Source organism: Herpailurus yagouaroundi, unplaced genomic scaffold (assembly GCF_014898765.1).
Source record: "Herpailurus yagouaroundi ecotype Mexico unplaced genomic scaffold, PumYag 188, whole genome shotgun sequence".
NCBI lineage: Eukaryota > Metazoa > Chordata > Mammalia > Carnivora > Felidae > Herpailurus > Herpailurus yagouaroundi.
The window spans coordinates 26950116-26976933 of NW_024412419.1; the positions used below are offsets into that span (position 1 = coordinate 26950116).

General features: G+C 40.8%; 1 protein-coding gene across 1 annotated transcript in view; it reads left to right on the forward strand.

Moving 5' to 3' along the window:
* The window catches only part of TTC27 (tetratricopeptide repeat domain 27), a 176772-nt gene that overhangs the window by 109891 nt on the left and 40063 nt on the right, over window positions 1–26818 (forward strand). The window contains exons 13-14 of the mRNA XM_040496473.1: window positions 3585–3812; window positions 25134–25232. Coding sequence (XP_040352407.1) covers window positions 3585–3812; window positions 25134–25232 — 327 coding nt within the window. The remainder of the gene's footprint in view (window positions 1–3584; window positions 3813–25133; window positions 25233–26818) is intronic.

The window sequence follows — 26818 nt, forward strand, 5'->3', positions numbered from 1 at the left end:
AAATAAATAAATAAATAAATAAATAAATAAATAAATAAATAAATAAAATGATGTGTGGTTAAAAGGCAATAGAGGAAATAAAACAAATGACTAAAACATATTTGATTAACCCAGTGAGATGCCTTCATTTGCACATAGACCTAGTGAAACTGAGTTTGTCCTGTATTCAGAATTCACGTAGCAGCAATGTCTACATCCGAGTTTTGGCTATACTACCTTGGCAGCTACGAGGAAAAAGAAATTCTTTGAGGCAATCATAGAAATAACTTGCTTCTCTGAACTTGAGGATTTAAAACACTGAATGTCATTTTCTTTCTTTGTGCTATTTGGTGAAATTAGAAGCCACCAACCTACCTCACAGTCTGGTATCTTCAGTGTCCTATCACTTAATTCACAGAAGCCTTTTTTTTTTTTTAATTTAAATTTTAGTTATTTAACACAGAGTGCAATATTGGTTTCAGGAGTAGAATTCAGTGATAAATCACATACAACACCTAGGGCTTATCACAACAAGTGCTCTCCTTAGTACCCATTACCCAGGGCACCTGGATGGCTGGTTGGTTAAGTGTCCAACTCTTGATTTTATCTCAGGTCATGATCTCACGGTTCATGAGTTCGAGCTCCACATCAGGCTCTGAGCTGGAATTCTGTCTTTCTCTCCCTCTCTCTCTGCCCCTTCCCCCCACTTCCACGCACAGTCTCTTGCATGCTCATTCTCAGAATAAATAAACTTAAAAAGATACCCATCACCCATCTAGCCTGTCTCTCACCCACCTCGCTCCATCAACTCTCAGTTTGTTCTTTATCATTAAGAGTCTCTTGGGGTTTGTTTTCCTCTCTCCTCTCTCCCTGCTTCCCATATGTTCATCTCTTTTGTTTCTTAAATTCTATATATGAATGAAATCAAATGATATTTGTCTTTCTCTGATTGACCTATTTTGCTTGACATTATATATTCTAGCTCCATCCACATCGTTGGAAATGGCAAGATTTCATTCTTTTTTGATAGTTGAGTAATATTCCATTGTGTGTGTGTATGTGTATATATATAAATATATATGTGTGTATACACACACACACACACACACCACATCTTCTTAATCCGTTCATCAGTCGATGGACATTGGGGCTCTCTACATAGTTTGGGTATTGTTGATAATGCTGCTATAAACATCAGGGTGCATGTACCCCTTTGGATCTGTATTTTTGTATCCTTTGGGTAAATACCTAGTAGTGCAATTGCTGGATCATAGGGTAGTTTTATTTTTAGTTTTTTCAGGAACCTCCATACTCTTCTACAGAGTGGCTGCACCAATTTGCATTCCCACCCACAGTGCAAGAAGGTTCCCCTTTGTCTGTGTCCTTGCCAACACGTGTTATTACTTGTGTTGTTAATTTTAGCCATTCTGACAAGTGTGGGGTGGTATCCCATTGTGGTTTTGATTTGTATTTTCCTGATTAGTGATGTTGAGCATCTTTTCATGTGTCAGCCATCTGGATATCTTCTTTGGAAAAGTGTCTCTTTGTGTCTTCTGCCCATTTCTTCACAGGGTTATTTGTGTTTTGGGTGTTGAGTTTGTTCTTTATTGATTTTGAATACTAACCCTATGTCATTTGCAAGTATCTTCTCCCATTCTGTTGGTTGCCTTTTAGTTTTGTTGATTGTTTCCTTTGCTGTGCGGAAGCTTATTATCTTGATGAAGTTCCTATACACAAAACTTTACATTAGGTAGGAGCTTTATTCTAAGCTCCCACAGGTGATAATTTAAGAAATTCTTTCATCAATGGATATCATGGACCACCAGTGCCAGACCCTGTCATGATCACTGCCTCCTCATGCCTTCAGATCCAACCACATCAGATAACTAATCACAAATTTTTATTTTCTGCAGGGGCAGCCTTCTGAATTTCTGGGAGGGTTTGGGTTTCAAGTTTCAATGCCATATTGCCAGGAGAAGTGCCTTCAACTACACTATAAGATCATGTCAGCAAAAATTCCACTGTGGCTACAGTCTGTTACGTGTAATTTGGTTGAATACATATATGTGTATATGTAAATATACCTGTGTTGGGTACTTATATAAACAACCTTACAAAATTATGGTTAGAACAGTAATAACTATTGTATCATTGTAGAGGTTTCACATGAATTATATTTTAAAATTTCATATGTATTTTGGCTATTTGGGATTTATAACTCTTTTTGCTTAGAAACTGTTTTATAAATTCCGGTTCCACTTTCAGACCAGGCCTAAAAAGCCTGCATAGCCCATTCTGTATCAGAAATGCAGATAGGGCGCCAGGGTGGATCAGTCGGTTGAGCATCCAGCTTCGTCTCAGGTCATGATCTCATGGATTGTGGGTTCGGGCCCCATGTCAAGCTCTGAGCTGTCGGCACAGAGCCTGGAGCCTACTTCGGATTCTGTGTCTCCCTCTCTCTCTGCCCTTCCCCACTCATACTCTGTGTGCCTCTCTCTCTCAAAAATAAACATTAAAAATTAAAAAAAATAAATAAATGCAGAGAAGCCAAGCATCCAAAGACACTTTTATAAGCACAGTCGTCTTTTAGAATGTTTCCCAAAAATTAGACTAGTTAAGAATTCTAGCTGGATGCAACCTAAAGCAAATCAAATACATCCACTTTGAGATTGCCAGGTCTGTCAATTAAGGAGTCTAAAGAATCAATTTAGCTTCTTGAGGATGGCTTCCCAGATATCGACACCCATTGTGGCCATCCATGGCTGTCTTGGCATCTTGGGTGACTCCACTGCTATTTATAGGAAGGTGTTTGCATGTAAGGATGGGAAGTGGAAGTAGAGCCGCTGCCATGCTGTTGAGACTGATTAGAAACAAGAGGTAAGGGACACGGGCCAGGGAAGCAGAGTAGTGGTAACAAGTACAGAATTAGCTTAGCCGATGAGGTGAATCTGAATTGTGCACATAGGAGACTATTACCCAAGCTTGTGCAGTGTTCTGAGGATGGTCTTTAATTGCTAAACCGAAGGGACTGTCTGGAAGCAGATAGGCCTCCTGTTGGCAAGTTTTATCTGTGAGATAAACAATGACTATTAAATTGTACCCCCTCCTTCTTTTATAAATGTTTCAGCGATCCTGGGCTCCCTGAGCAGGCCATTTTAAAAAAGGAAAAACAAAGCAGACTAAACTAAATAACTAAACTAAACTCAAGAAACATACCCTTGCATTGCCATTGAGTAGAGGTGAACTAAAGATGCTGCTCTCACAGTCACAGTGGTGACAGCTGGAGTGGGGAGCTTCTGGGGAGTCCAGTGAGTCCTCCCAGTATCGTGGAGTAAGCTTCCCCTTGGTGCCTTTCTTTCCTGGAGGATTCCAGATGCCAGTAAAGCAGCACTCTGTTCTTACTTCCTGTTCCTCTCTTTTACCTGTACCATATCTGTTTTCTGTTGTTTTCAGCCTTTGTCCTAGATGCATGAAATCAACAGGTCATCTCAAACTTTGAAAATAAAAATTTGGGTCCTGTGGGATTAAAGATGTTTATGTGCTAAAAAAAGAAAAAGCCATTAGTCACTATAAGCTAATTCACTTACTTCTGTTGTCATTTCTAGGCAGAAGAAATCCTCAGGCAAGAGCTGGAGAAAAAAGAAACGCCGAGTTTGTACTGCTTGCTCGGAGATGTCCTTCGAGACCACGCTTGCTATGAGCGGGCCTGGGAACTGTCCCGCCACCGCAGCGCTCGGGCTCAGCGCTCCAAAGGCCTTCTTCATCTGCGGAACAAGGAGTTTAGAGAATGCGTGGAGTGCTTTGAGCGCTCGGTGAAGATCAATCCCATGCAGGTTAGACAGTTTGGAAAGCCCACCTGCTCTGGGCGCTTCTGTTTCTCTTTGGTTTGGTGTCTTACCAAGATGAGTGAGCACCCATCTTCTGCCCACGTGCCTGGTGAGCTGTGTTTGCAAGCCGAGAGCTGAGTCTCCCACGCTTCTGGCTTGTCATGGGAAATGCTGCTTTTCTCTTACTTACTTTCTGCTGTGTTTCTGTTATTTACTTTTCGGTTTTATTTTGTTATTTCTTTCTTTAAACTGTCCTTAACCCAAATACAGCTAGGAAAATTAGGTTTTGTTTTCAGCAGATATGTTAGGGAGAAATAGAGGAGAGTCAGAATTGCACACACTGTAGGACTGTGCAAAGAATTGTTGGAATCAGCAATGAGAGCAAAACTGATATAAATAGGGTAACATCTAGAATGGATTCTTGATCATTTAAGAAAAAGTATATTTACAGACACATAAATTTTTTTTTTTTAAGGTTTGAAAAAGTAATACAAAAAGACTGGATCGTTAAAATAAGTGACAAGCAGGGCACCTGGGTGGCTCAGTTGGTTAAGCATCTGACTCTTGATTTTAGCTGAGGTCATGATCTTGTGGTTCATGAGAACGAGCCCCTCATGGGGCTCTGCACTGATAGTGAGGAGTCAGCTTGGGATTCTCTCTCCCCCTCTCTCTCTGCCCCTCCCCTGCTTATGCTGTCTCTTTCAAAATAAAGAAATATTTAAAATAAGTGACAGGATAAATCCACAGGAGAGGACTAAATTTTGAAGGGAAGAAATTGACCATACTTTGTACTTAATGACACTCAATTGGCAAAATGATTTTATTCTCAGAAATGGTCTTTGTTTTTTTTAAACCGTACTTTCTTTATGACTGCTTTCCTGTTTCACCAGTCAGAGGCACACATAACTGTCAACCATGGGTCCTGACAGACATGCACGCTGACTTGGTAACATTCTGGTTAAAACACTAATTTGTAATCAGCTGCTAATGGTTACTGAATACTTACTATGAGCCAGATATGTTGGGCATTTTGCCAATATTTGAACCCAAGACAGACGGACCCCAGAGCCTGTGTTGTTTTTTTTTTAATTGTGGTAAAAAAAAAAAAAGCACGTAATATAAAATTTACCACCTTAACCATTTCTAAGTGTTCAGTTCAGTTGTGTGAAGTTTATTCCTGTTGTTGTGTAACCACCACCACCGTCCATCTCTACAACTTTTTTTATCCTGCAAAACTAGAAATGTGTACCCATTAAACAGTAACTCCCTATTCTCCCCTTTCTTTAGTCCCTGGCAACCATTCTGCTTTCTGTCTCTATGAATTTGACTATTGTTGGCCCCTCGTATGAGTGAGTCATACAGTATTTGTCCCTTTGTGACTAGCATATCTCACCGAACATCATGTCCACGTTGTAGCCTGTGTCAGAGTTCCGTTCCTTTTTCAGGCTGAGTGGTATTCCATTGTATGTATACGCCACACTTTGTTTATCTGTTCGTCTGCGGCTGGACACTGGGTTGCTTCTGCCTATAGGCTATTATGAATAGGCTGCTATGAACGAGTGTGGGCAGAGATGATCATGTTTTGAACTGGGTAGATTTGGGGCATATCTCTTATATGCAAAAAATTGGAAGTACATTTTTGAGCTAATCACTTGCTTTCTTCACTCTGGGTATTGAATACAGTGAGAACCTTCCAAATCAGCTAACTGGTAAAGAAAATCCGGAGAAGAGATTATCAGCAGAAATTAACAGGTGCATTTGGCAGAAAGGATATTTAAAGTATTGTCAGAGTTGGTTTGTATTGACAATTCACTATAACTGAGTGGTCAACTGGGGAGGATTTTGCTCCCCAGGGGACCTTTGGCACTTGGTGAAGTGAAGGGGACTGCTACTGCCATCTAGTGGGCAGAGTCCGAGGCTAACAGGCTAATATGCTGCTAAACATCCCATAATGAACAGGACAGCCCCCCAAGGTAAAGAATTATTGGCCAAAATGTCTGTAGTGCCAAGGTTGACAAACCCTGCACTAACTTGATTATCACTAGATTTTTTTTTCCTTTAAAAAAAAAACAACTCAATATTGTGCTGTTAAATTTTTACTTTACTCTTATGGAAAATTGTGTCCTTATTCTTGTTTATGTTAGTACCCCTGCCTAAGATTTGCCTAACCTCAGCCGCTGGAAGGAGTGAGGAAAATAAACTCCCTCCCTTAGCCTCCGTAGTCTAAGTTGTATCAGTGGCATGCACCTGATGGATGTGGGTTATTCTCTCAAGTGCACAGTCTCTTCCCAACAGATTGGCATTCATGTTTCCTCTTGCCCCACTGGCTCCTCCTTCTCAGTCTTGGCGGCTTCCTAGGCTTAGTCCTTGGGCCTCATCTCTGTCTACACCAGCTCCCTGGATTTCATCTGCTCCCATAGTTTGATACCGTCTATACACCGACAACTCCCAAAAGTGGGTTTCAGGGTTTCTCCCCTGAACTTTAGACCCCGTGTCTAACTGCTTCCTCAGTCTCTCCATTCATTACTCCAACTTAACATTTACAATATCTGAGATACTCCCCTCCTGAAGACTTTTGTCCCCAAGGTCATCTCCTTCCTAAATTACTCTGACTGGTCTTCCTGCTTCTATTGACCCCTATTCTCAAAGACCATCCAAATGGGTCCATTTTTTTTTTTTCTAAATCTTTATTTATTTTTGGGAGAAAGAGAGACAGAGTGTGAGTGGGGGAGGAACAGAGAGAAGGGGAGACAGTATCCGAAGCAGGCTCCAGGCTGTAGCTCTCAGCACAGAGCCCAGTGTGGGTCTTGAACCCATGAACCGTGAGTTCATGATCTGAGCCGAGGTCAGACGCTTAACGGACTGAGCCACCCAGGCACCCCCAAATGGGTCCTTTCAAATGTGAGTCCAATATGTCATTCCTCTGTTCCCTCCCCTAGAGGTAGCAGGCAGAATCCCTGAGAGGCTCTCTCCCAGCAGAGTGCCTCCCATTCTTCCCCCTCAACTCACTCCACCTCAACTTCCCCCTCAACTCACCTCTTTCTTCTTCCCTGAATATTCCAGGCACATTCCTGCCTCAGGGTTTGTTTTTGGCACTTTGATCTCCCTCTGCCTGGAGGTTCTTCCAGATATCTGCATACCTCACTCCATTACCTCATTCAAATCTTTGCTCAAATGTCACTTGTTCAGAGAAGCCTTCCACAATCATTCTGTGTAAAAGCATAGCCCACCTTCCACCCCACCTTATACTCCTTACTTTCTTCTCTGCTTTTTCTCCAGAGCATTTAGCACCTTCTAATATTTTTACAGCTTACTTTAAAAAAAAAAAATGCTATGTCCCCTTCCCTAGAATGTAAGTCCTATGAAGGCAGAAGTTTTTGTCTTTATGGTTCGTTTATATTTTCCTGGTGCCTGTAACAGTGCCTAGCACATATTGGGATTCAATAAATATTTGTTGAGTGAGCGAATACATAATATCTTTAACCAATTAGTCAATCAAACTATATACTAATTGTCTGCTGTGTACATAGCACTGAGTCAGAGGACAAAGCAGTAGCAGCAGCTTGCCAGATAGGCTTGTTTGTACCCCCTGCTACAGTCTAGTGAAGCTAACATAGGCAGAACCAGCCAATAGTATGAGGCATCAAAGAAATACCAAGTGAGTTATTTGTAAAGCACTGGTTACCTAGAGGTCAAAGAGATAGTAGAGATAGGATGGTAGATAGTGAAGATAGGATGTTGAATTTGGCTTTGAAGGACAGATAGTACTTGGCTAGGCCAAGAGGAGGGCGGTGGAGAGGGCATTCCAGGCAGATGAACAGTATGAGCAAAGCCCTGGAAACCGAAAGAGAAGGGGTGCGTACATGTTTGTGTTGGAGGAACAGAGGAGTTAGAGAGTAGGCTAATAGGGGGAACAGAGGAGTCAGTGAATAGGCTGGTTTTGTAGAGTAAAAGGAAATAGGGTGGTTCCAGTGGGAAAGTTGGAGCGGAGCCAGCTTATGAAAGGTCTTAAATGTGAGGTTAAGCTCTTTGGCTTTTTATTTGGCAGATAGGGAGCCGCTGAAGGACCGGTTTGTGTTTGGCTTTGTTTTGAATGAAGGAATGTGGTATGCGTGGAGGTAATTTAGTCTTATTGTTTGGGAAGCGCTGTGGCCTTGGAAGATACTAGATGTAGACAGGTTTGGGAGATCAGCACATGTCTAGCCAGACAGTTATCAGTATGGCAGGGGCGATAGGAAAGGGGATGGATGTGAGGGAATTTGCAAGGGAGGACTTGACAGGAGTTGATGGTCTCATTATATAATTTTGAATTAATTACTTAGCAAGACAAAGAAATGACAATTGCTCAAAGCAGCATCACAATACAAACAGATGTTATGTGAGGATATTTTGCAGTTTGTCATATGGATCCAATTCAGGCAGGCTGTGAGCCATGCCAAAATATGCAGGCATTTGATGCTAAGTTGTACAGAACTACTACAAGATACAAACTTGGACTGCATAGACATTGGAACTTGGGATCCAAGTTTGAACCGTGTCTAAGAAGGGAGAGCTCCTACATGCTGTCGTCTCCTTTAAGTTTTGGAATAGAAGGAAAATAGAACGGAATTTAATTTAAAAAACAGGGATTTAAAAAAATGCATTCTCTTCTTTCAGACATTTCCAAACAGGTTTAATAACAAAATTTAAGCAGAATGAGAGTGATATTTGGATGGCTTTTGTGCACTGTAATGACTTTCTGAAACCAAATTGGTATAAAAATAGAAGTGTTTGTTTTATATCAGGGAGTGTCTGCAAAACCAAACGCACTGTCTGCGGAATATTTGTTAGAGAACCAGAAGACATGTGCACTGTTTACATTTGTGCTTCTGGGATCGCCAGCTATTGTTCCCTTCGGCCTACCCGTTTCATTTCCCCACGCAAGTTCTGAAACTAAAATTCAACCTTAGACTTGACTTTGTGGGCTGTTGGAAGGTGAAGAAGGTGGGAGAGAATAGTAACCAAACCTCCCAAACAGGATCTCACAGTCTCAGGACCCGAATTAAAATAGAAATCCTTATGTCTACTTATTATTCCCATTGTCCCCTACTCTTATGTAAAAAGTAAAAACAAGGAAATTGCTCAGATATCAAACCAGTATGTGTAGCACTGAAAAAGGAAAATGTCACTTCCTATTATTTTTTCTGCTCTCTCTCAGCACACATACTAGATTCCTTTTCTTTTGTTAGTCCCTTTCCAGGGCATGCCCCTCCTCCCCCCATTTATTTTCCCCGAACCCTCCTCCTCATTGAACTGGTCACCCACCTTTGTAAGGTTACGTGATATAACTGCAGGGTAAATACCCGAAGACATGTATGGCCAGAAGGGCCATGTTGGGAGGAGGTGGGCAGTCACTGTGGACTGACCACATCAGGAAAGGCTGTGCTGGAGACGGTGCAGGAGTGAACGCAGGTGTGCACCGAGGGCTGGAAGGTGAGTAAGTGTTCAGAAGGGAACTGGCGTCCCAGGTTAGAAGAGCACGAGGAAAGCCATGGATTTGAGTGTTCACTAAACATAAGTGGCCAGGTTATGCCTGTTACCCTGGTAACCCATCGTGTTTAGCGTTTGTCTCGAGGTTTTTCATTTTTAAATGAGGTGTTATTAATTGTTGCATAAAAAGCAGAGTGGGTTTTCATAGACATCCTCTTTGTTCTTCCCTCTTCTGCCGCAGTCTCATCTAGTATCGTACTCGATGCATGTGCAGAGGACAGAGCTCCCACTTTCCAGTGCTAAAATCTGAACAATGACCAGTAACAGCCTGTCTCTTTTTTTTCCAACCCTTTCCACACACAACTTACTAACCTGACCCTTTCAAGGGCAGTACACAGGATGCTCGCTGATAAAGCCTCCTGTGTTTGCTCACAGAGTCTGGGAACAGCCACCTCCTTCAGGTCCAGGGTGCTGGTAGGAGAAATACTCACACCAGTGTCTTTGTAAGCCCCCTTGTATGTATCAGACATTTGTGCCAAACTGCGGCCTGTGCGATGCATGACGTTGCCTGGCTACCAGTTGGCAGGATTAACGGGAAATGTGGGGAATCATAGACTAGATGTATGGGGAGCAGGCCTGCCATAAATAAAGCACATGGGGAATAGTCTGAATTCTCTTGCTACAGTGGTTTGATCACTTATTGTATGGCCTAAATGTACCACTATTTGTATATTACATTGCTTGGTAACTTTTATATAGTTTATAGTAAACCCTTAGGCAGCATTCATTTCCAAAACGCAAACAAATCAAAAAGTGTGTTAGAGGACCATAAGGAACTCAATTCTCGTTTGTCAAGAGAGCTAATGAATGTACAGGTTGTATAACATTTACCCTCCACTTCAGGGGCTGTGGTGATATCACTAACGGGAAGACCTAAATTTGTTGAAGAAACATTAGCATTTACATCAAAAGTTGGTAGTAGTTGGTTTTCTTTTCTTTTTTTTTAAAGTCACGTCCAAAGATGATGATTTAATATGAAGCTATAGAAGGTGCATTTTCATGGCATTTTGTGAGGCTTGACTTTTCATTTGGAGCAAATGAAAATGAGCAGAAATGGTTTATAAGATTGGTCCATCCCACATTTTCTTGTATGTGTATGAAAAGTGAGATCACAGGTGCTAATGTGCTTGCTCTCTTAGGTGAAATAGCTCATTACCAATTGAATTCACCGGTTTGGCATCAGTGACATCAGATGCTTCAAATAGAAAAGTCATTAATTCTGTTCTCATAATGGTTTAATTTTTTTCACCTAGTTAGTGGATTCAGAATAAAATTCTTGGAAATTCATTCTCTCAGAGGTGAAACATCTCACATTATTCTGAATGCTATTGTACATTCAGTTAAAAAGTTAAACATAACAGATAAAAGTCTTACTTGTAGTGGTGGTAATACAGATATCAATTTTGGTGGACCCTGTGAAGTGTAAACGTACTTGGGTTTGATTGTGATGGGAGACATAATGTGGTCCAAAGAGGCTTCTACTAATGGAAATAAAAACTGGCTGTTGTCATTTATAATTTTTTTTTTTTTTGAGAGAGAGAGAGCAAGCGAGAGCGAGCAGGTGCGAGCTGGGAGAGGAGCAGGGGAGAGAGAGAGAGAATCCCAAGCAAGCTCCATGCTCAGCACAGAGCCCAATGTGGGGCTTGATCCCATGACTCTGGGGTCATGACCTGAGCTAAAATCAAGAGTTGGATGCTCAACCAACTAAGCCACCTGGGCACCCCTACAACTATTTTTATATACGCCATTGGGTAATTGAATTATAAGATTCTTGTGACTTTTCTGATGTTGAATTAAATTTTGTATTGTGTGGCAGTATTTACTTTTCTTTTTCTGCCCATCATCAGGTGGATTTTAAAAATGTTTGAGGGGCGCCTGGGTGGCGCAGTCGGTTAAGCGTCCGACTTCAGCCAGGTCACGATCTCGCGGTCCGTGAGTTCGAGCCCCGCGTCGGGCTCTGGGCTGATGGCTCAGAGCCTGGAGCCTGTTTCCGATTCTGTGTCTCCCTCTCTCTCTGCCCCTCCCCCGTTCATGCTCTGTCTCTCTCTGTCCCAAAAATAAATAAACGTTGAAAAAAAAAAATAAAAAAAAAAAAAATAAAAAAAAAATAAAAATGTTTGAATTTTTTAAGAATTATTTTATAAGTCAATTTAAGTGTCCTACAGTCACATGAACTGTTTGAGAGTCTTTTGCATTTTGGCTGCATTCTGTTAAAAATCAATTGGAAATCTTTTATGTCTTCAATTAATGGAGTTCCAAAAAAAATCCAGCTTTTGAAAGTTTTTTAGCGGGGCTCCTGGGTGGCTCAGTCGGTTAAGCATCTGATTTCGGCTCAGGTCATGATCTCGCGGTCCGTGAGTTCGAGCCCCGTGTCGGTCTCTGTGCTGACAGCTCAGAACCTGGAGCCTGTTTCGGATTCTGTGTCTGCCTCTCTCTCTGACCCTCCCCCGTTAATGCTGTCTCTCCCTGTCTCAAAAATAATAAATAAACGTTAAAAAAAAAAAAAGTTACTCTCTGAGCCAGTTTAAAAAAAAAAAAAAAGAAAGTTTTTTAGCAAATTGTAATTATTGTAGGCAATACTTTCAAACAGGGAGACATTGAAATTTTCCATAAAGGGAATAGTGAGTGTTCAAATGATACACAGGATTTAATTTTGAAATGTAAAATCACACTTTTGAATATCTTCACTGTCTGCTAGGGCTACCCTAACAAAATATGACAGACTGAGTGTTTAAGTAGCAAGTTTATTTTCTCACAGTCCTGGAAGCTAACAGACCGATATCAGGGCACCTTCAGGGTTGATTTCTCAAATTCATATTTGAGGTCTCTCTTCCCGGCTTTTAGATGGCAAGGCTCTTCCTCTGTGTGCCTGTAGTTCTCTTCTTATAAGGATACCAGTCCTGTCATATTAGGGCCCCAACTTTATGACGTCATTTAATATTAATTGTCTCCCTTTTTTTTGGTGTGGGAGAGCTCGAGGGATGTGGGAAGGGTGGAGCATGGTGGGTGAGAGAGAGAGAGAATCTTCCAATGCAGGGCTTGATCTCATGACCTTGAGATCATGCCAAAATCAAGATTTGGATGCTTAATGGACTGAGGCATCCAGGCACCCCTAATCTTAATTATCTCCTTTAAAGCCCCCTCTCCAAATATCGTCACACTTGGGGGGTTGGATTTTAACATATGAATTTTGGGGATGTGTAATTCAATCTATAACATCCACCTAGGAGGAGTTGTTTGTTTGTAACATTTTATTATGCAAATTTCAATTATATAAAATATATAATAGCAGAGAGACCACTATAATGAGCCCTTTCCCATATGCCTGTCAACCAGCTTCAACAATTACTAACTTATGGCTGATCTTATTTCATCAGTATTTCCTTAACTCAACCCCATATTATTGTAAAACAAATCCATAGGCACCTGTGTGGCTGAGTTGGCTAAGTGCTGGGCTCTTGGTTTTGGCTCAGGTCATGATCTCATGGTTTGTGGGATCGAGCCCCACATCGGGCTCCATGCAGATAACACAGAGCCTGCTTGGAATTCTCTCACTCCCTCTCTCTGCCCCTTTCCTGCTTATGGGCATGTGAGCACACGTGCATGCTCTCTGTCTCTCAAACTTTAGAAATAAATTTAACAAACTAATGTATCAAGTCATTTCATTTTTTATTTTTAAAAAATGTTTGTTTATTTATTTTGAGAGAGAAAGACTGCAAGTTGAGGAGGGGCAGAGAGAGGGGAGAGAGAGAATCCCAGGCATGCTCCACTGTTATTGTAGAACCCAATATAGAGCTCGATCCCATGAACCATGAGATCATGACTCTAACCAAAACCAAGAGTCAGACACTTAACCTACTGAGCCACCCAGGTGCCCCCAAATCATTTCACTTTTATTTTTATTAAAAAAAATTTTTTTTTCAACGTTTATTTATTTTTGGGACAGAGAGAGACAGAGCATGAACGGGGGAGGGGCAGAGAGAGAGGGAGACACAGAATCAGAAACAGGCTCCAGGCTCTGAGCCATCAGCCCAGAGCCCGACGCGGGGCTCGAACTCACGGACCGTGAGATCGTGACCTGGCTGAAGTCGGACGCTTAACCGACTGCGCCACCCAGGCGCCCCTAAAAAAAATTTTTTTTTAATGTTTATTCAGTTTTTGAGAGACAGAAAGAGTGTTAAGCAGGAGAGGGGCAGAGAGAAAGGGAGACAGAATCTGAAGCAGGCTCCAGGCTCTGAGCTGTCAACACAGAGCCCAGTGCAGGGCTTGAACTCATGAACTGTGAAATCATGACCTGAGCTGAAGTTGGCCACTTAACTGACTGAGCCACCCAGACACCCCTCTGTTAAAAATATTTGAGTATATATCTCTGAAGAAATGACTTTAAAAAGTAACCATAATACCATTGTACTTAAAACCTCAATAATAATTTGTAGGAAACTTTTATTGATCTTCTGATTTTAAATGAATTAATTTATATTCTATACTAGAATTGAAGCCTATAATTTATCAGTGTCTAAATTTGGTGAAACTTATGAAGAATAGTAAATAGAAACAATTTATTTTATGAATTTTGTCTTATTAAAAATATTTGTTGAAGGTGCCTGGGTGTCTCAGTCAGTTAAGCATCCAACTCTTGATCTCAGCTCCGGTCTTGATCTCAGGGTCTTGAGTTCAAGCCCCATGTTTGACTCTGCGCTGAGCATGAAGCCTACTTAAAAATAAATTATACAGGGGCGCCTGGGTGGCGCAGTCGGTTAAGCGTCCGACTTCAGCCAGGTCACGATCTCGCGGTCCATGAGTTCGAGCCCCGCGTCGGGCTCTGGGCTGATGGCTCAGAGCCTGGAGCCTGTTTCCGATTCTGTGTCTCCGTCTCTCTCTGCCCCTCCCCCGTTCATGCTCTGTCTCTCTCTGTCCCAAAAATAAATAAAAAACGTTGAAAAAAATTTTTTTTAAAATAATAAAAAAAAATAAATTATACATACAGTATATATATTTGTTGAAGAAAGGCACTCTAAATGGAGGCAAAAAGACAATACTTAAGAAAAATATTTATAAGTTTCAATATAACAAGACTAGTATTCAGAATATCCTCTGTTTAATAGCAGTTGCTCTGAGTTTACCAGTTATCTCAGCGCATTAAAAATTTTTTCAGGTTCAGGTGCCTAGGTGGCTCAGTTGGTTAAGCATCCAAACACTTGGTATCAGCTCAGGTCATAATTTTGCTGTCTGAAATCAAGTCTCGGGTCGGACTCGATGCTGAGCATGGAGCCTGCTTGGGATTCTCTCTTTACCTCTTTCTCTGCCCTTCCCCAACTTGTACTCGTACATGTGCGTTCTCTCTCTCAAAATAAATATTAAATTTTTTTCCCAGCTTTATTGAGGTATAATTGACGTATTACATGGTGTAAGTTGGAGGTATACATTGTGATTGATACTTGTATTGCAAAATGAGTACCATAGTAGCATTGTATTAACATCTCTGTCACCTTACATAATTACGTGTGTGTGTGTGTGTGTGTGTGTGTGTTGATAACATTTAAAATCTACTCTCTTGGCAACTTTCAAGTATATGATACAGTCTTGTTAACTATAATTCCCATGCTGTATGTTAGAACCCCAGAACTTATTCATCTTTACAACTGGAAGTTTGACTCCTTTGACCAAAATCGTCCCATTTCCCTTACCTGCTCGGCCCCTGGCAACCACCATTCTGTTTCTAGAGTTCATCTTTTTTAGAGTCCACATAGAAGCAGGAACATGCAGTATTTGTATTTGTCTCTCTCTGTCTGACTTACTTCACTCAGCATAATGTCCTCAGAGTCCATCCATGTTGTCAAAAAAGGCAGGATTTCCTCCTTTTTTTAATGGCTGAATAATATTTCTCTTTTTGTGTGTGTGTATGTGTGTGTGTACACAGTTTCTTACCCATTCCTCTATCCACAGACAATTAGATTGTTCACATGTTTTGGCCTTTGTGAATAATGCTGCAGTGAATATGAGGGTGCAGATACCTCTCTTCAAGACAGTGATTTCATTTCCTTCAAATATATACCCCAGAGTGGAATTTGCTGGGTCATATGGGAGTTCTATTTTTAATTTTTCCTCACTACATTTAGAAAGAATATTTTCTCAACTAAAATCATTATGGCCTACAGACAAGAGTCCATCAAAAGTTTTAACAGTTTTAAATGTATTAGCAATAAATTTGACAATTAACAATAAAGAACAACACTGGAGTAGACAGGTAATTTCATGAAAAAATTGTAAGTACTAAGATCATAATGAAAAAAGAAATTAATCAGTAAAACAGCAATATGGTATTAGATTAGATATGATTAAGGAAATGATTAAAGTTTATAAATGCTGATAAAATTTAAGTAATTTTAAATCGATAGTATATTACAGAAATGTTCAGATGTCATAAATGTATAGCTTGATTATGTTCCTTTTGTTATTTTAAATGTTTAGCATTTAAACATTTTTACTCTAATATATTTTTATTTTTCAGTTTTGAACAGAACAATCTTATAAGTTCCCTGATACAGTAAAACCAATTTGTTGTTCAACAACTTGTTGGTCAATAAATAAGGTCTTTTTTAATATATGTAACTTTAATTATTTTGTAATGCTCCATTTCACTTTCAGAAATGTTGCATTTTGATCAAGTATGTTACATGGTTGCCTAACTAAGCATTATCGAGAGCCTACCACAAATGAATTAGGCTGTGTCAGGCTGTCAGCAAAGAGCAGAGAGTTTCCGGTGGGGAATGATACGGATAGAACTAGTTTTTGAAGGGCCTTAAATGCCCTCCTTCAGGATCTTCCCACCCCGTGGATGTGGAAGTCTGATGTGGTTTTGAACAAAAGAGTGATATGACAAAAGTAGTATTGTAGGAGGTTTATTTTTTATTTATTTATTTTTTCAACGTTTTTAATTTATTTTTGGGACAGAGAGAGACAGAGCATGAACGGGGGAGGGGCAGAGAGAGAGGGAGACAGAATCGGAAACAGGCTCCAGGCTCCGAGCCATCAGCCCAGAGCCCGACGCGGGGCTCGAACTCACGGACCGTGAGATCTTGACCTGGCTGAAGTCGGACGCTTAACCGACTGCGCCACCCAGGCGCCCCTATAAGAGGTTTAAATAAGGAATGAATGTCATGGATGAATGGGCAGCAAGAGGAAAGATAGAACGGGGTGAAGCCTCATTACAAAGGAAAATCTTCTGAGACCTTGTCATTTGGACTGGCAGGATTGAGGGAGAGCTTAGAATCCGAGAGGATGTCAGTTTCCTCAATTGTCTGATTAAAAAGGAAAATGTCCCTGTTGATAGAATGTAGAGAATTCAGGAGGAAGGGAAAAGATCTTTTACGGGAGAAGATAATGTGATTTTGGATACTGAACACGAGGACATGTTGCTGTATCCAAGCAGAGGTGGCCGATCGTCCATTGGACCTAGAGTCTGAAGCCCGGTAGTAAGACCACAGTTGAGCTTTCAGATTGGGGCTTTTTTGTGGAAGTAAGTAAAGCCATGTGAGTGAATGAGTTCTTGACAGAAAATCTTGGAAGAGAACGCTGAGCAAAATCCTAACCTTTGAGCAACAGTTGGAGGAAAGTAGAAGTAGCACCAGTGAAAAAAGATTCAAACAAAAGATACCAGAGTATTGGTCAGAGGAGTAGGGATTCATGGAAAGGATTTTTGGAAACTAAAGGAACAAGTGTTAGTGAGTGATGTGATGTGTAGTGATGAGGTCCAGAGAAGGCCAAGAAGAGGCCACTGGATTTGGAGGTCACTAACGACCTTCAGAACCAGCTTCAGGAGGTTTAGAATGGGCAGCGCATGAGGAAATGGATGTAGCATCAGTCAACTGTTCATATTAGGAGTGTGTCAAAGAGATGAGAGTCAGAATGTAGAGTATTGTACAAGGGGCAGAAGAGGCAAGTAAAATGTTTCAAGATACGGAGACCTTTACATGGTTGAGGGCAGTGGATGGAGGAGAGGGTGAATACAGCAGAGGGAGGAAAGATTGAATGTTACAGGGAGAGGGAAAGATAACTAGAGAAGATCACTCTAGGGAAGAGTGAACTGAGGAGAAGAGATGAAGGTATTAGCTCTGGAAAAGGCCTAATATTTCTAATGAGACTGGAAAGAAGATGAGAGCATCACTATTATAATAGCATTTTCTGTTTTCTTACGCATCTTCTATAGTCTGAACTAGAATGTAAGCGTAAGCCATTTTGAGGTACTGAGGGGGATATGAAAGAATTGTGTTAAGACATGGCCTCTCACCCTCCTGTGGTTTATATGGGCTAAATGAGGAGAGGAGGCAGAAATAACTCTGTGACCAAGGGGTAGAGTAAATAGACAGCATACTTCGGATGCCTAGGGGTGGCATTATGAATGGGGATGTGAATGGTCAGAAGAGGCCTGGTGCAGATGCTCTGAACTAGGAGGAATGGTTGGGGTTTGGACGGGAGGCAGATGTTGAGAAAACGTGTTTCAGTAGAGAGGCTAGCAGATGCAAAAACCAACCATGTAGCCAGGAAGGGTTTCTCGGGACCTCTTGGTTGGCACTGTTTATTTTTTTATTTAATAATAATAATAGCAGCAGCTAACATCAAGTATTTACTAGGTGCCAGGTTCTAGTGTCAGCGTTTTGCATGTATTTTTAATCCCCACCACCTCCTTTAATCCTTGAGGTACTTACTGCTTTTACCCTCATTTCACAGATAAGGAAACACAGGGTTAAGCGATTTGCACCAGTTCCCACAGCCTGTAATGGGTGGAGTGGGGATTTGAACCTGGGCTTTCTGGTTCCAGAGCGCTTACTCTCAACCTCTTCCCTCTTGCCTCAAGAGGATGTCGTCTTAAGGTTAGGAAGTAATGGTGGATTTGGTTGAGGTCAAGTTAGAAGCTGTGGGAAAGCTTTGAATGCAGAACTGTCAGGTTTGAATTTCATTCTTCCTTTAACGAAGACCCACTGGGGTTTTCATCAGGAACGAAGAGAAGTTGTAAGTTGCACGTTCCGTAATGATCCAGCAGATGACAGCGCGTGTGTCTGCGAAGACCAGGGAGTTTGAGAGGAACCAGGGAGGCCCTTCCCAGCCCATTCTGTACGTAAGACCACACTTCCAGGGCACAAGACTGATAGAATTGTGAGTTATCTCGGGAGCTTGTGTTCTCCCTTGATGTGTAGCAGTTAATTTTCTATTTCATTGTGGTTTTTGAAAGAAGAAAGCGTTTTTATTTGAAACGGAGTTCTCGAGTTTCTGTTGTGAACTGGTATTCACCGTGGTGGAAAGACACGAGGAATTGGAGCTTACATTCCAATGGAGAAGACAGAATGAACATATGTGAATAATATGGAGAGAAAAAAGAGATTCTTTCCTTTTTGTTCTTCCTTTCTCATATTGGTAAGCAATGAAAAATGAAACTCTTAAAGTCTAACTTGCATAACTGCCAAGAAACATGAGCCCCTTAGTAACATCTGGGCCATAGCTGTGGCTGAAGGGCAGCGGGGAGGGCGGAAGCTTTGCTGCTGTAAACCCGGCTCCAAACCCTGGCGACCCCAGGAACACAAGGAAGGTAAATCCCCTCATCTTTCTGAGCCTCTGTTTCCTCATTTGTGAGGTGGAGATACAATCCCCGTCTCAGTGTGCTGCTGGGGAAATCAGAGCCAACGTATGTCAAGTGTCTAGCATGTTTCCCGTAGCGTATTCTCAGTCATAGATGTCACATTTCTCTCCTGCCTGTTGCAGTGTGGTAGTAATGGTGGAAGGAAGTCATCACTGCCCCATTATCTGTAGCCTAAAATTAGGGGGCTACATCTAACATGGGAGTCTCACGTGCAGATAATACCTGAACACCTGTATTTCCTCACATTATACGTTCTCTGGAAAGAGTGGGCAAATGTAAGAGCCAGTCATAACCAAATCGGGGAAAGGAATAAGAGGGGCACGTTAAACAATTAATAGCCTGTCTAGTTAAAGAAAAAAGTATGTATAAATTTTAGTTCATCCTGTAGTTTAATTTTTTTTTAAGTGTTTAGTTTTGAGAGAGAGACAGAGTGTGAGTAGGGGAAGGGCAGAGAGAGAGGGAGACACAGAATCTGAAGCAGGCCCTGGGCTCTGAGCTGTCAGCACAGAGCCCAATGGGGGCTCTATCCCAGGAACCCTGAGATCTTGACCTGAGTCAAAGTTGGATGCTTATCTGACTGAGCACCTAGGCGCCCTGATCCCATAGTTTAAGCAAGACACTGAAATAGAGGAAATTTTTCCTTTAGAGAGAGAGAGAAGCTGGCAGCCTGGGACTTGTGTTTCCTTAGGGAGGATATGAGAAATTTGGTTATGAGAGTTGGTGGCTCACATTTTTAAAGAATATGAGCACCAAGCATTACTTTAGAAAAAAGCTGTTACCAAAGAACATTGGTATCGCTCTTGGATTTGTCTTGGGTCATTTCCTGTTTAAGGAAACCACATTCAACAACTTATCTGAATTTGGGGGTCATGGGAATGAGTCAGGGACGTGGAAAGGAGGGATAGAGAGCATGGCTTGGCTTTAGGATTCGTTATAACATGTTGAACGTTTTACATGACATAAAAAAAAATTCAAACAGTCAATCCTGTAAGGAAATTTAGCAAAAATGTGAAGCTGCTGATTATTCCTTCTGCAGAAGCTTTGAGGAGGAAGTAGATTTGAGCAGTAGACTCTTCATTTAAGAAAGAAAATTGTGATACATAAGCAAATGGTACCTAGCATGGATGTACTTTAAGACTCCTGTAAAAATTAACTTTAAAAAATTTTTTTAACGTCTATTCATTTTTGAAAGACAGAGAGAGACATTGTGAGCGGGAGAGGGACAGAGAGAGAGGAGACAGAATCTGAAGCAGGCGTCAGGCTCCGAGTTGTCAGCACAGAGCCTGACACGGGGCTCAAACTCACGAACTATGAGATCATGCCCTGAGCTGGAGTTGAACCCTTAACTGACTGAGCCACCCAGGTGCCCCAAATTAACTTTTTATTGTAAAAATAATCCACACCCTTTGCCTAATGGTGCTTAGTCTTTATTAGCCCTCGGACTAGCAAACTGTTTAATTCCTTTTTTTTTTTTAACTTTGATTTCTATTCTAATTTTTGAGGCTAATGTATTGCGGTCTCTGTGTTCACCACACCTATTGCACACCAGGAACCAGGAGCCATTGTGTGCATTGTGTGGCTCTAGGCAGATTACTTCCTCTCTAGGCCTTGTTTTCCCCTCTGCCTCTTTTGAATTGATTTCTAAGGCTTCTAAATGCATTGATTCCCTCCTGACTCTTCAAACCTGCGGATTCTACGGTTTGTGTCGCCAGGGTACTTACTTTGCCACTAGATGGCACTAAGGTGCCTTTGAAGCCTGTCACCTCTGGGTTTTCAGAATCTTGGGTGTTTGCTTCCTCAGATCCCCATTTAACATTTGGGTGACGGAGACCCAGAGGTTAAGTTACTCAGAGCCTCTTGAATCCCATTCATCCATCTTCCCCTCTGTTCCACTGTTTCTCTCAGGGGCTTTGTGAGGGAAACTCAGAGACCACGTTCTCAACCAGTCTTGTTCTTTCTTAATTATTTTTAAAATAATTTTAAACCATTCTTTAAGTGCATGTATCATCATATTAAAAATAAATGATTGGCCTGCGTTAGTGTTTCTGTATTGGCTCCCTCAGAGAAAAAAGCTAGACTGTCCACTTCTAAAGATCTTTGCCCTTCCTATGAGTAGCCGGCCTCACAGTTTGCGCTGGAATAAACACTACAGAAATCTCAACCAGAGCCTCTCTACCCGATGTTTGTTTCTCCATTCTTGCCCAGTCCCTCTGACAAGGGGTTTGCCTTTCAGCCCTCCCCTCCAGCTAAACATGGTCATCCATTCCTGTGCCTCACCTCTGTCCACTTGCCTAATTGGGAGAGCTTTTGCGGGGGTGGATATGCTCCAGTTCTTAAACATTTGATCTCCTGGGTTTTCCCAGCCCATGTTAACCGTTCTTTTTTTCCTGTCTTGTGTTATTGGTGACGACGATGGGATTGCCATCAATCATGGCTGTGTGTGGACAGATGGTACAGTGGGAGACAGGGTGGCCACGTGGAGAAGACGTGGGCTCTGCAGTCCCGCTGACTGGGTCAGATCTCTGCTCTGTCAGGGACTGACTCTGTGGCCCATCGTCATGTCTCTAATGAGGAGGAAGTAGTAGGGTAATATTTACTACCTGGAGAGGGTCCCGTGAAGAAGAACTGAGGTAATATATGGAAAGCTCCTGGTGTCAGGGCTTGGCACACATAGTAGTTGCTCACTAAGTGCTAATTATTCTGATTGCCATTGTATAGAGAGGAACAAGAGAGGCTATATATAGCATGTGAAAGGTAGGAGCCCAAGCAAGGGTCTCGGTCAGAGGACCTAGATTTTGGGTTTTTTTTTTGTTTTTTTTTTTTTTTTAAGATCTCTACATCCAACGTGGGGCTCGAACTCACAGCCCTGATATCAAGAGTCGCATGCTCCACTGACTGAGCCAGCTACATATCCCCTTTTTTACTTTTTAAGTGTAGCTTCTAGAAAAAGTGGTGAGGGTAACATCATATCCCCACCTGATTGTACTGGACTGAAAGGTAGAGAGGTCTTTCGTACTCAAGCATATACAATTTTAATTTGGGGAGTCATCTACTAAGGTTTTTTGGAGGCTTTTGATTTTTTTCTCTTACGATGTTCTTTTTTCTTTTAAATGTGTTTCTTTTTTTTTTTTTTAATGTTTATTTATTTTGAGAGAGAGAGAGTGTGCGTGTCTGAGCAGGGGAGGGACAGAGAGAGAGAAGAAGAGAGAGAATCCCAAGAAGGCTCCATGCTCAGCGCAGAGCCCATGGTGGGGTTTGATTTCATGAACCATGAGATCATGTCCTGAGCCACAGTCAAGAGTCGGATGCTTAACCTAGGTGTCCCATGATGTTCTGTTCTTAAGAGCCTGACTGGCATCTTGATGCACCATTGGCATTAATCGTTTAAGTAATCGTTAAAAATGAAAAAAGTAAAAGAGGCACCAAATATTCTCCTTCGTCCTCCAAATCCTGAGGACCTCAATGGAGAAACATCTGAATGTATTATTTATGGTTTAGTGTGTCAGCTACAAGCAATTAGAAGATCCTTGAGTTTGTTTTTTAAAAAGCCATTTCATGATTTCAAAGAATAGGGTGTGTGCAAAAACCATCTCCCATGTAATTATATCTTATCAACAGATGGAAATCTACTAGCAGTTAATGGTCCTAGAATTTTCCTTCACATGCAAATTATTAAAACAACACAAATGACCAAGAGTAAAAAAAAAAAGAGAGAGAGAACCATAATACTATATATTAAATGAAGTCATCAGCCTGATTTTCATTAAATTTATTTTGGTTTTAAGACACTAGTTACAAAACATTGACTTCTTTCAAAACCTTAAAGGTAAATAATAATCTCATTACCAGCTTGTTTTAGAGCTATGAGTAATTGCTAATTTTAGATTTGTAACCTTTGTCTTGCCAGGTGGATTGAAAAATAAAGTTCTTTATTTACATCTTGAATTTACACTTGCTTTTTTTTTTTTTAATAATGACTCTTGTGAAATAATTTTGTGGGAAGTTTATTTGCAGAAAGCAAGCACGGCACATGGGTTTTGAGAACTTTGCGGGTAATTTTCATTGTTCTTCCTTTAGTCCCAGAATGAGGTATCCCTTCTTCCAAGTAAACTTGTAACCATAATTCATTGGATATAAGATACCATCAGTTGTAAGAGGCACATTTATTTTAAGTGCCACCTTGTATAGAAAATAAAATGCCTCCAATAAACTCTGACAAAGCTGTTGGATATATTTCAGAACTGTTAAATGGTGAAAAACAGGTGTACCTTATACCTGATGAAATATAAGACAGATTTTGTAACTTACACATTGGTTAGAAGTTAGAGAGCTTGTTTTATATATTGTTTGTAAGTTAGCATCAGACTTTAGGCGAGCTCAGAATGTATTATATTTAGTGAGTATGGTTTGGTCTCCAGATTCTGTAAATAACTGATGAAAGGAAAGTGTAATGAGGTCTCTTTTCAAGTGCTGTTAGCCCCTTGATTCAGTAAAGTGAACTAACTTTGCTTCAACCTGGTATCTCTACCTTCTCCCCCCTCCCACCAAACACACACCCACCCTCTTTTCACTCCTTACCTATTCCTCTAACAAAATCTGTTCTCCATAAAGGCTCCCGCGATAGCAGTTATTTATAGCCTCTTGTGAATTCAAGGCAAAGTGTTAAATTGCCCAAGGATGTTTGCTTTTTAAGCCTTATCTCTAATTATGGGCTAAAAATCTTTATCTGCTTAAAAACCGTTCAGGCCCTGACTAGCCATATGGAACAAGTTTTGTGAAAATGGCTGGGGGGAGGAGGGATGTGGGGGCGCCTCCTGCGCTGTCTCTGTGGAAGGCTACGGGCAGATAACAGAGCACCTGATTTCCTTTCCCACCCTGAAGGGTGCCACCAGACCTGTCTGCCTGCTCCCTGCCTTTGTCCTGGGACCGAATAGGCTACATTCTGCTGCTGCCCTTACTGACCGTATCCAGAAGAAAAGCAAACTTGCCTTGAAACAGCTGCATTTCTGACCAATTTCATTGAAATTTTTATCAGTTTTATCTTCCTTTTGATAGAGGCTATTGAATTTTAAGGAAGCCCTGTGATACGAAGAATTCTTTTGTAATTTCAATAGCTATACTTCCTAATTCACCTGTTTTTGTTTTTTTTTTCTTTTGAAATCTCTGTGCTCATACATCTTACTGACTTAAGTCAGGCTTTCCATTTTGAATGACTATTTGGTAATCCAGATTCTCAGCCTGCTTTTTCTACATTATTTTCAGGCATGCCCAAGCAGATACATGGTAGAGCAGTTACTTTTGTTTAAACTGCAGAATTGTTTGTAGTCTAACTTGAAGATGAAAGCAAGAGTTTTTTGGGTTTTTTTTTTCCCCTCTCAAGTTTGTTATACATTTATCAGTTGTGAATTTTCTGATATTTTGTATACTTAAAATTTTTTTTTATGACTCTATTTTATTTTTGAGAGAGAGAATGCTAGCGGAGGAGGAGCAGAGAGAGGAGGAGACACAGAATCTGAAGCAGGCTCCAGGCTCTGAGCTATCCAACTTATGACCTGAGCCAAAGTCGGACGCTTAACCAACTGAACCACCCAGGGGCCCCAATACTTTGTAAACTTTTGACATAGTTGATACTCACTAAAAATGTTAGATTAATCCCAAATTGGTACTATCAGGGTTTATAGACAGAGCTCTTGATTGCATTTATGGCGTTTGGTTAACACAAAGAACGGTGTTTCTCAGCAAAAGACATGCAGTGATATTGCACATGCTTTTGGTGTTGTGTTAGCTTTGAAAACTCTATGAAGAGGGGCGCCTGGGTGGCGCAGTCGGTTAAGCGTCCGACTTCAGCCAGGGCACGATCTCGCGGTCCGTGAGTTCCAGCCCCGAGTCAGGCTCTGGGCTGATGGCTTGGAGCCTGGAACCTGTTTCGGATTCTGTGTCTCCCTCTCTCCCTGCCCCTCCCCCGTTCATGCTCTGTCTCTCTCTGTCCCAAAAATAAATAAAAACGTTGAAAAAAAAATTAAAAAAAAAAAAGAAAACTCTATGAAGAAATTCACCTCTGTTACTAAATTTCATACATTGAAACTAATGTAAAATGTCAGGTAAATATCCTATAGATGTCTGTATGTGCTTGCATGACTTTGGCTTTTTTGTCTTTGCAGCTCGGGGTGTGGTTTTCTCTTGGCTGTGCCTGTTTGGCCTTGGAAGACTATGCAGGTTCGGCGAAGGCATTTCAGCGCTGTGTGACTCTAGAACCCGATGTGAGTTTGTTGGGTCTCCTCTTCTCACAGCTCTGGGATATTCTCTGAGTTACTTGAATTGTACTATAGCTCAGTAATTTCCTGTGGGTACACAGTTTCAGTTATCAGAATGAATAGATTCTAGAGATCTGCTGTTCAACATTGTGCCTGTGGTTAACAGTACTGTGTTGTGTACTTACAATTTTGGAGAGAGGGTAGATCTCATGTTAAGGGTTCTTATCACAATAAAAAAAAAAGATAAAAGATGGAAAAAAATTCAAATTTTCTATTATTTTATGTTAAAATAAAAAGAAAACCAATTGGAAGAAAATCTACCTTTGACAGAAAGTCACACATTAAGGTAAATTATTTATAAATCTGGAAATAAGTTTTTTCTTATAATAACTAACTTATTCATGGAAAATAAGTTTGATACAACAGTTTTTTAGTTAAAATTATACTTAAGTACATAGCAAAACGTCACATCTATTCTATCATTCAGTAACATGTGCTGCCTATGTTCATTGCATTATTAGAAAGTTCTTTTAGTTTACAGTCCTTTAATAGTTAATAGTTTCACTGAGTTGATAAATAATTCACATGTCATGTAGTTCCTCCATTCAAAGGTAAAATTCAGTGATTTCTTGGTATATTCAGCATTGTGTGACTGTCACCACGATCAATTTTAGAACATTCTTATTATCATAAAAAGAACCCCCCTGTACTCATTAGTAGTCATTCCTCATTTCTTCCAAACACCTTCCACTCATTACCCTCCACGCCATGCCCCAGGCAACCACTAATGTGGCTTTGCCTGTTCCGGACACTTCCTATACATGGAATCCTATGCTATGCGGTCTCTTGTGGCCTCTTTCACTTTGATCAGTGTTTTCCCAGTTCACCCACGTTGTTGCACACATCAGTACTTCTTTCCATTTTACGGCCAACGAATAGTCCGTTATATGGGCGTATCATGTTACTTACTCTTCCATTGTTGGACATTTGAATTGTTTACATTTTTTGGCTATTTTAATAGTCATTTACAGTTTTTGTGAAAATAAATAGATTCATAGATTCATTTTGTGTAAATAAATAGATTTTTGTATAAATAAATAGAATCACAGATATATGATTCTATTTCTCTTAGGTAATGGGCCTACTAGTAGAGTTACTGGGTATGTTAGCTTTGTGTTCAAAATTTTGAGAAACTGTCAGACTGTTTTCTAAATCACCATTTTACATCCCCACCAGCAACGTATGGGGGTTCCCGTTTCTCCACACTTTGGTAGCTCTTGTTATTATCTGTCATGTTGATTCTAGTCATCCTTGGAGGTGGGATCTTGTTGTGGCTTCATTTTCCATTTCCCTGATGGCTAGTGATGTTGAGCATCTTTCCATATGCTTATTGGCCATTTGTGTCCATTCATCTTTGGAAAAATATTTGTTTGTTGATATCCTTTGCCCAGTTTTAAATTGGGTTAGTTGTCTTTTTATTGTTGAGTTGTAGGTGTTCTTTATACATCCTAGATACAAGACCCATATCAGATATATGATTTGCAAATATTTTCTCCCATTCTGTACCTGTTTTTCACTTTCTCGATGGTGTC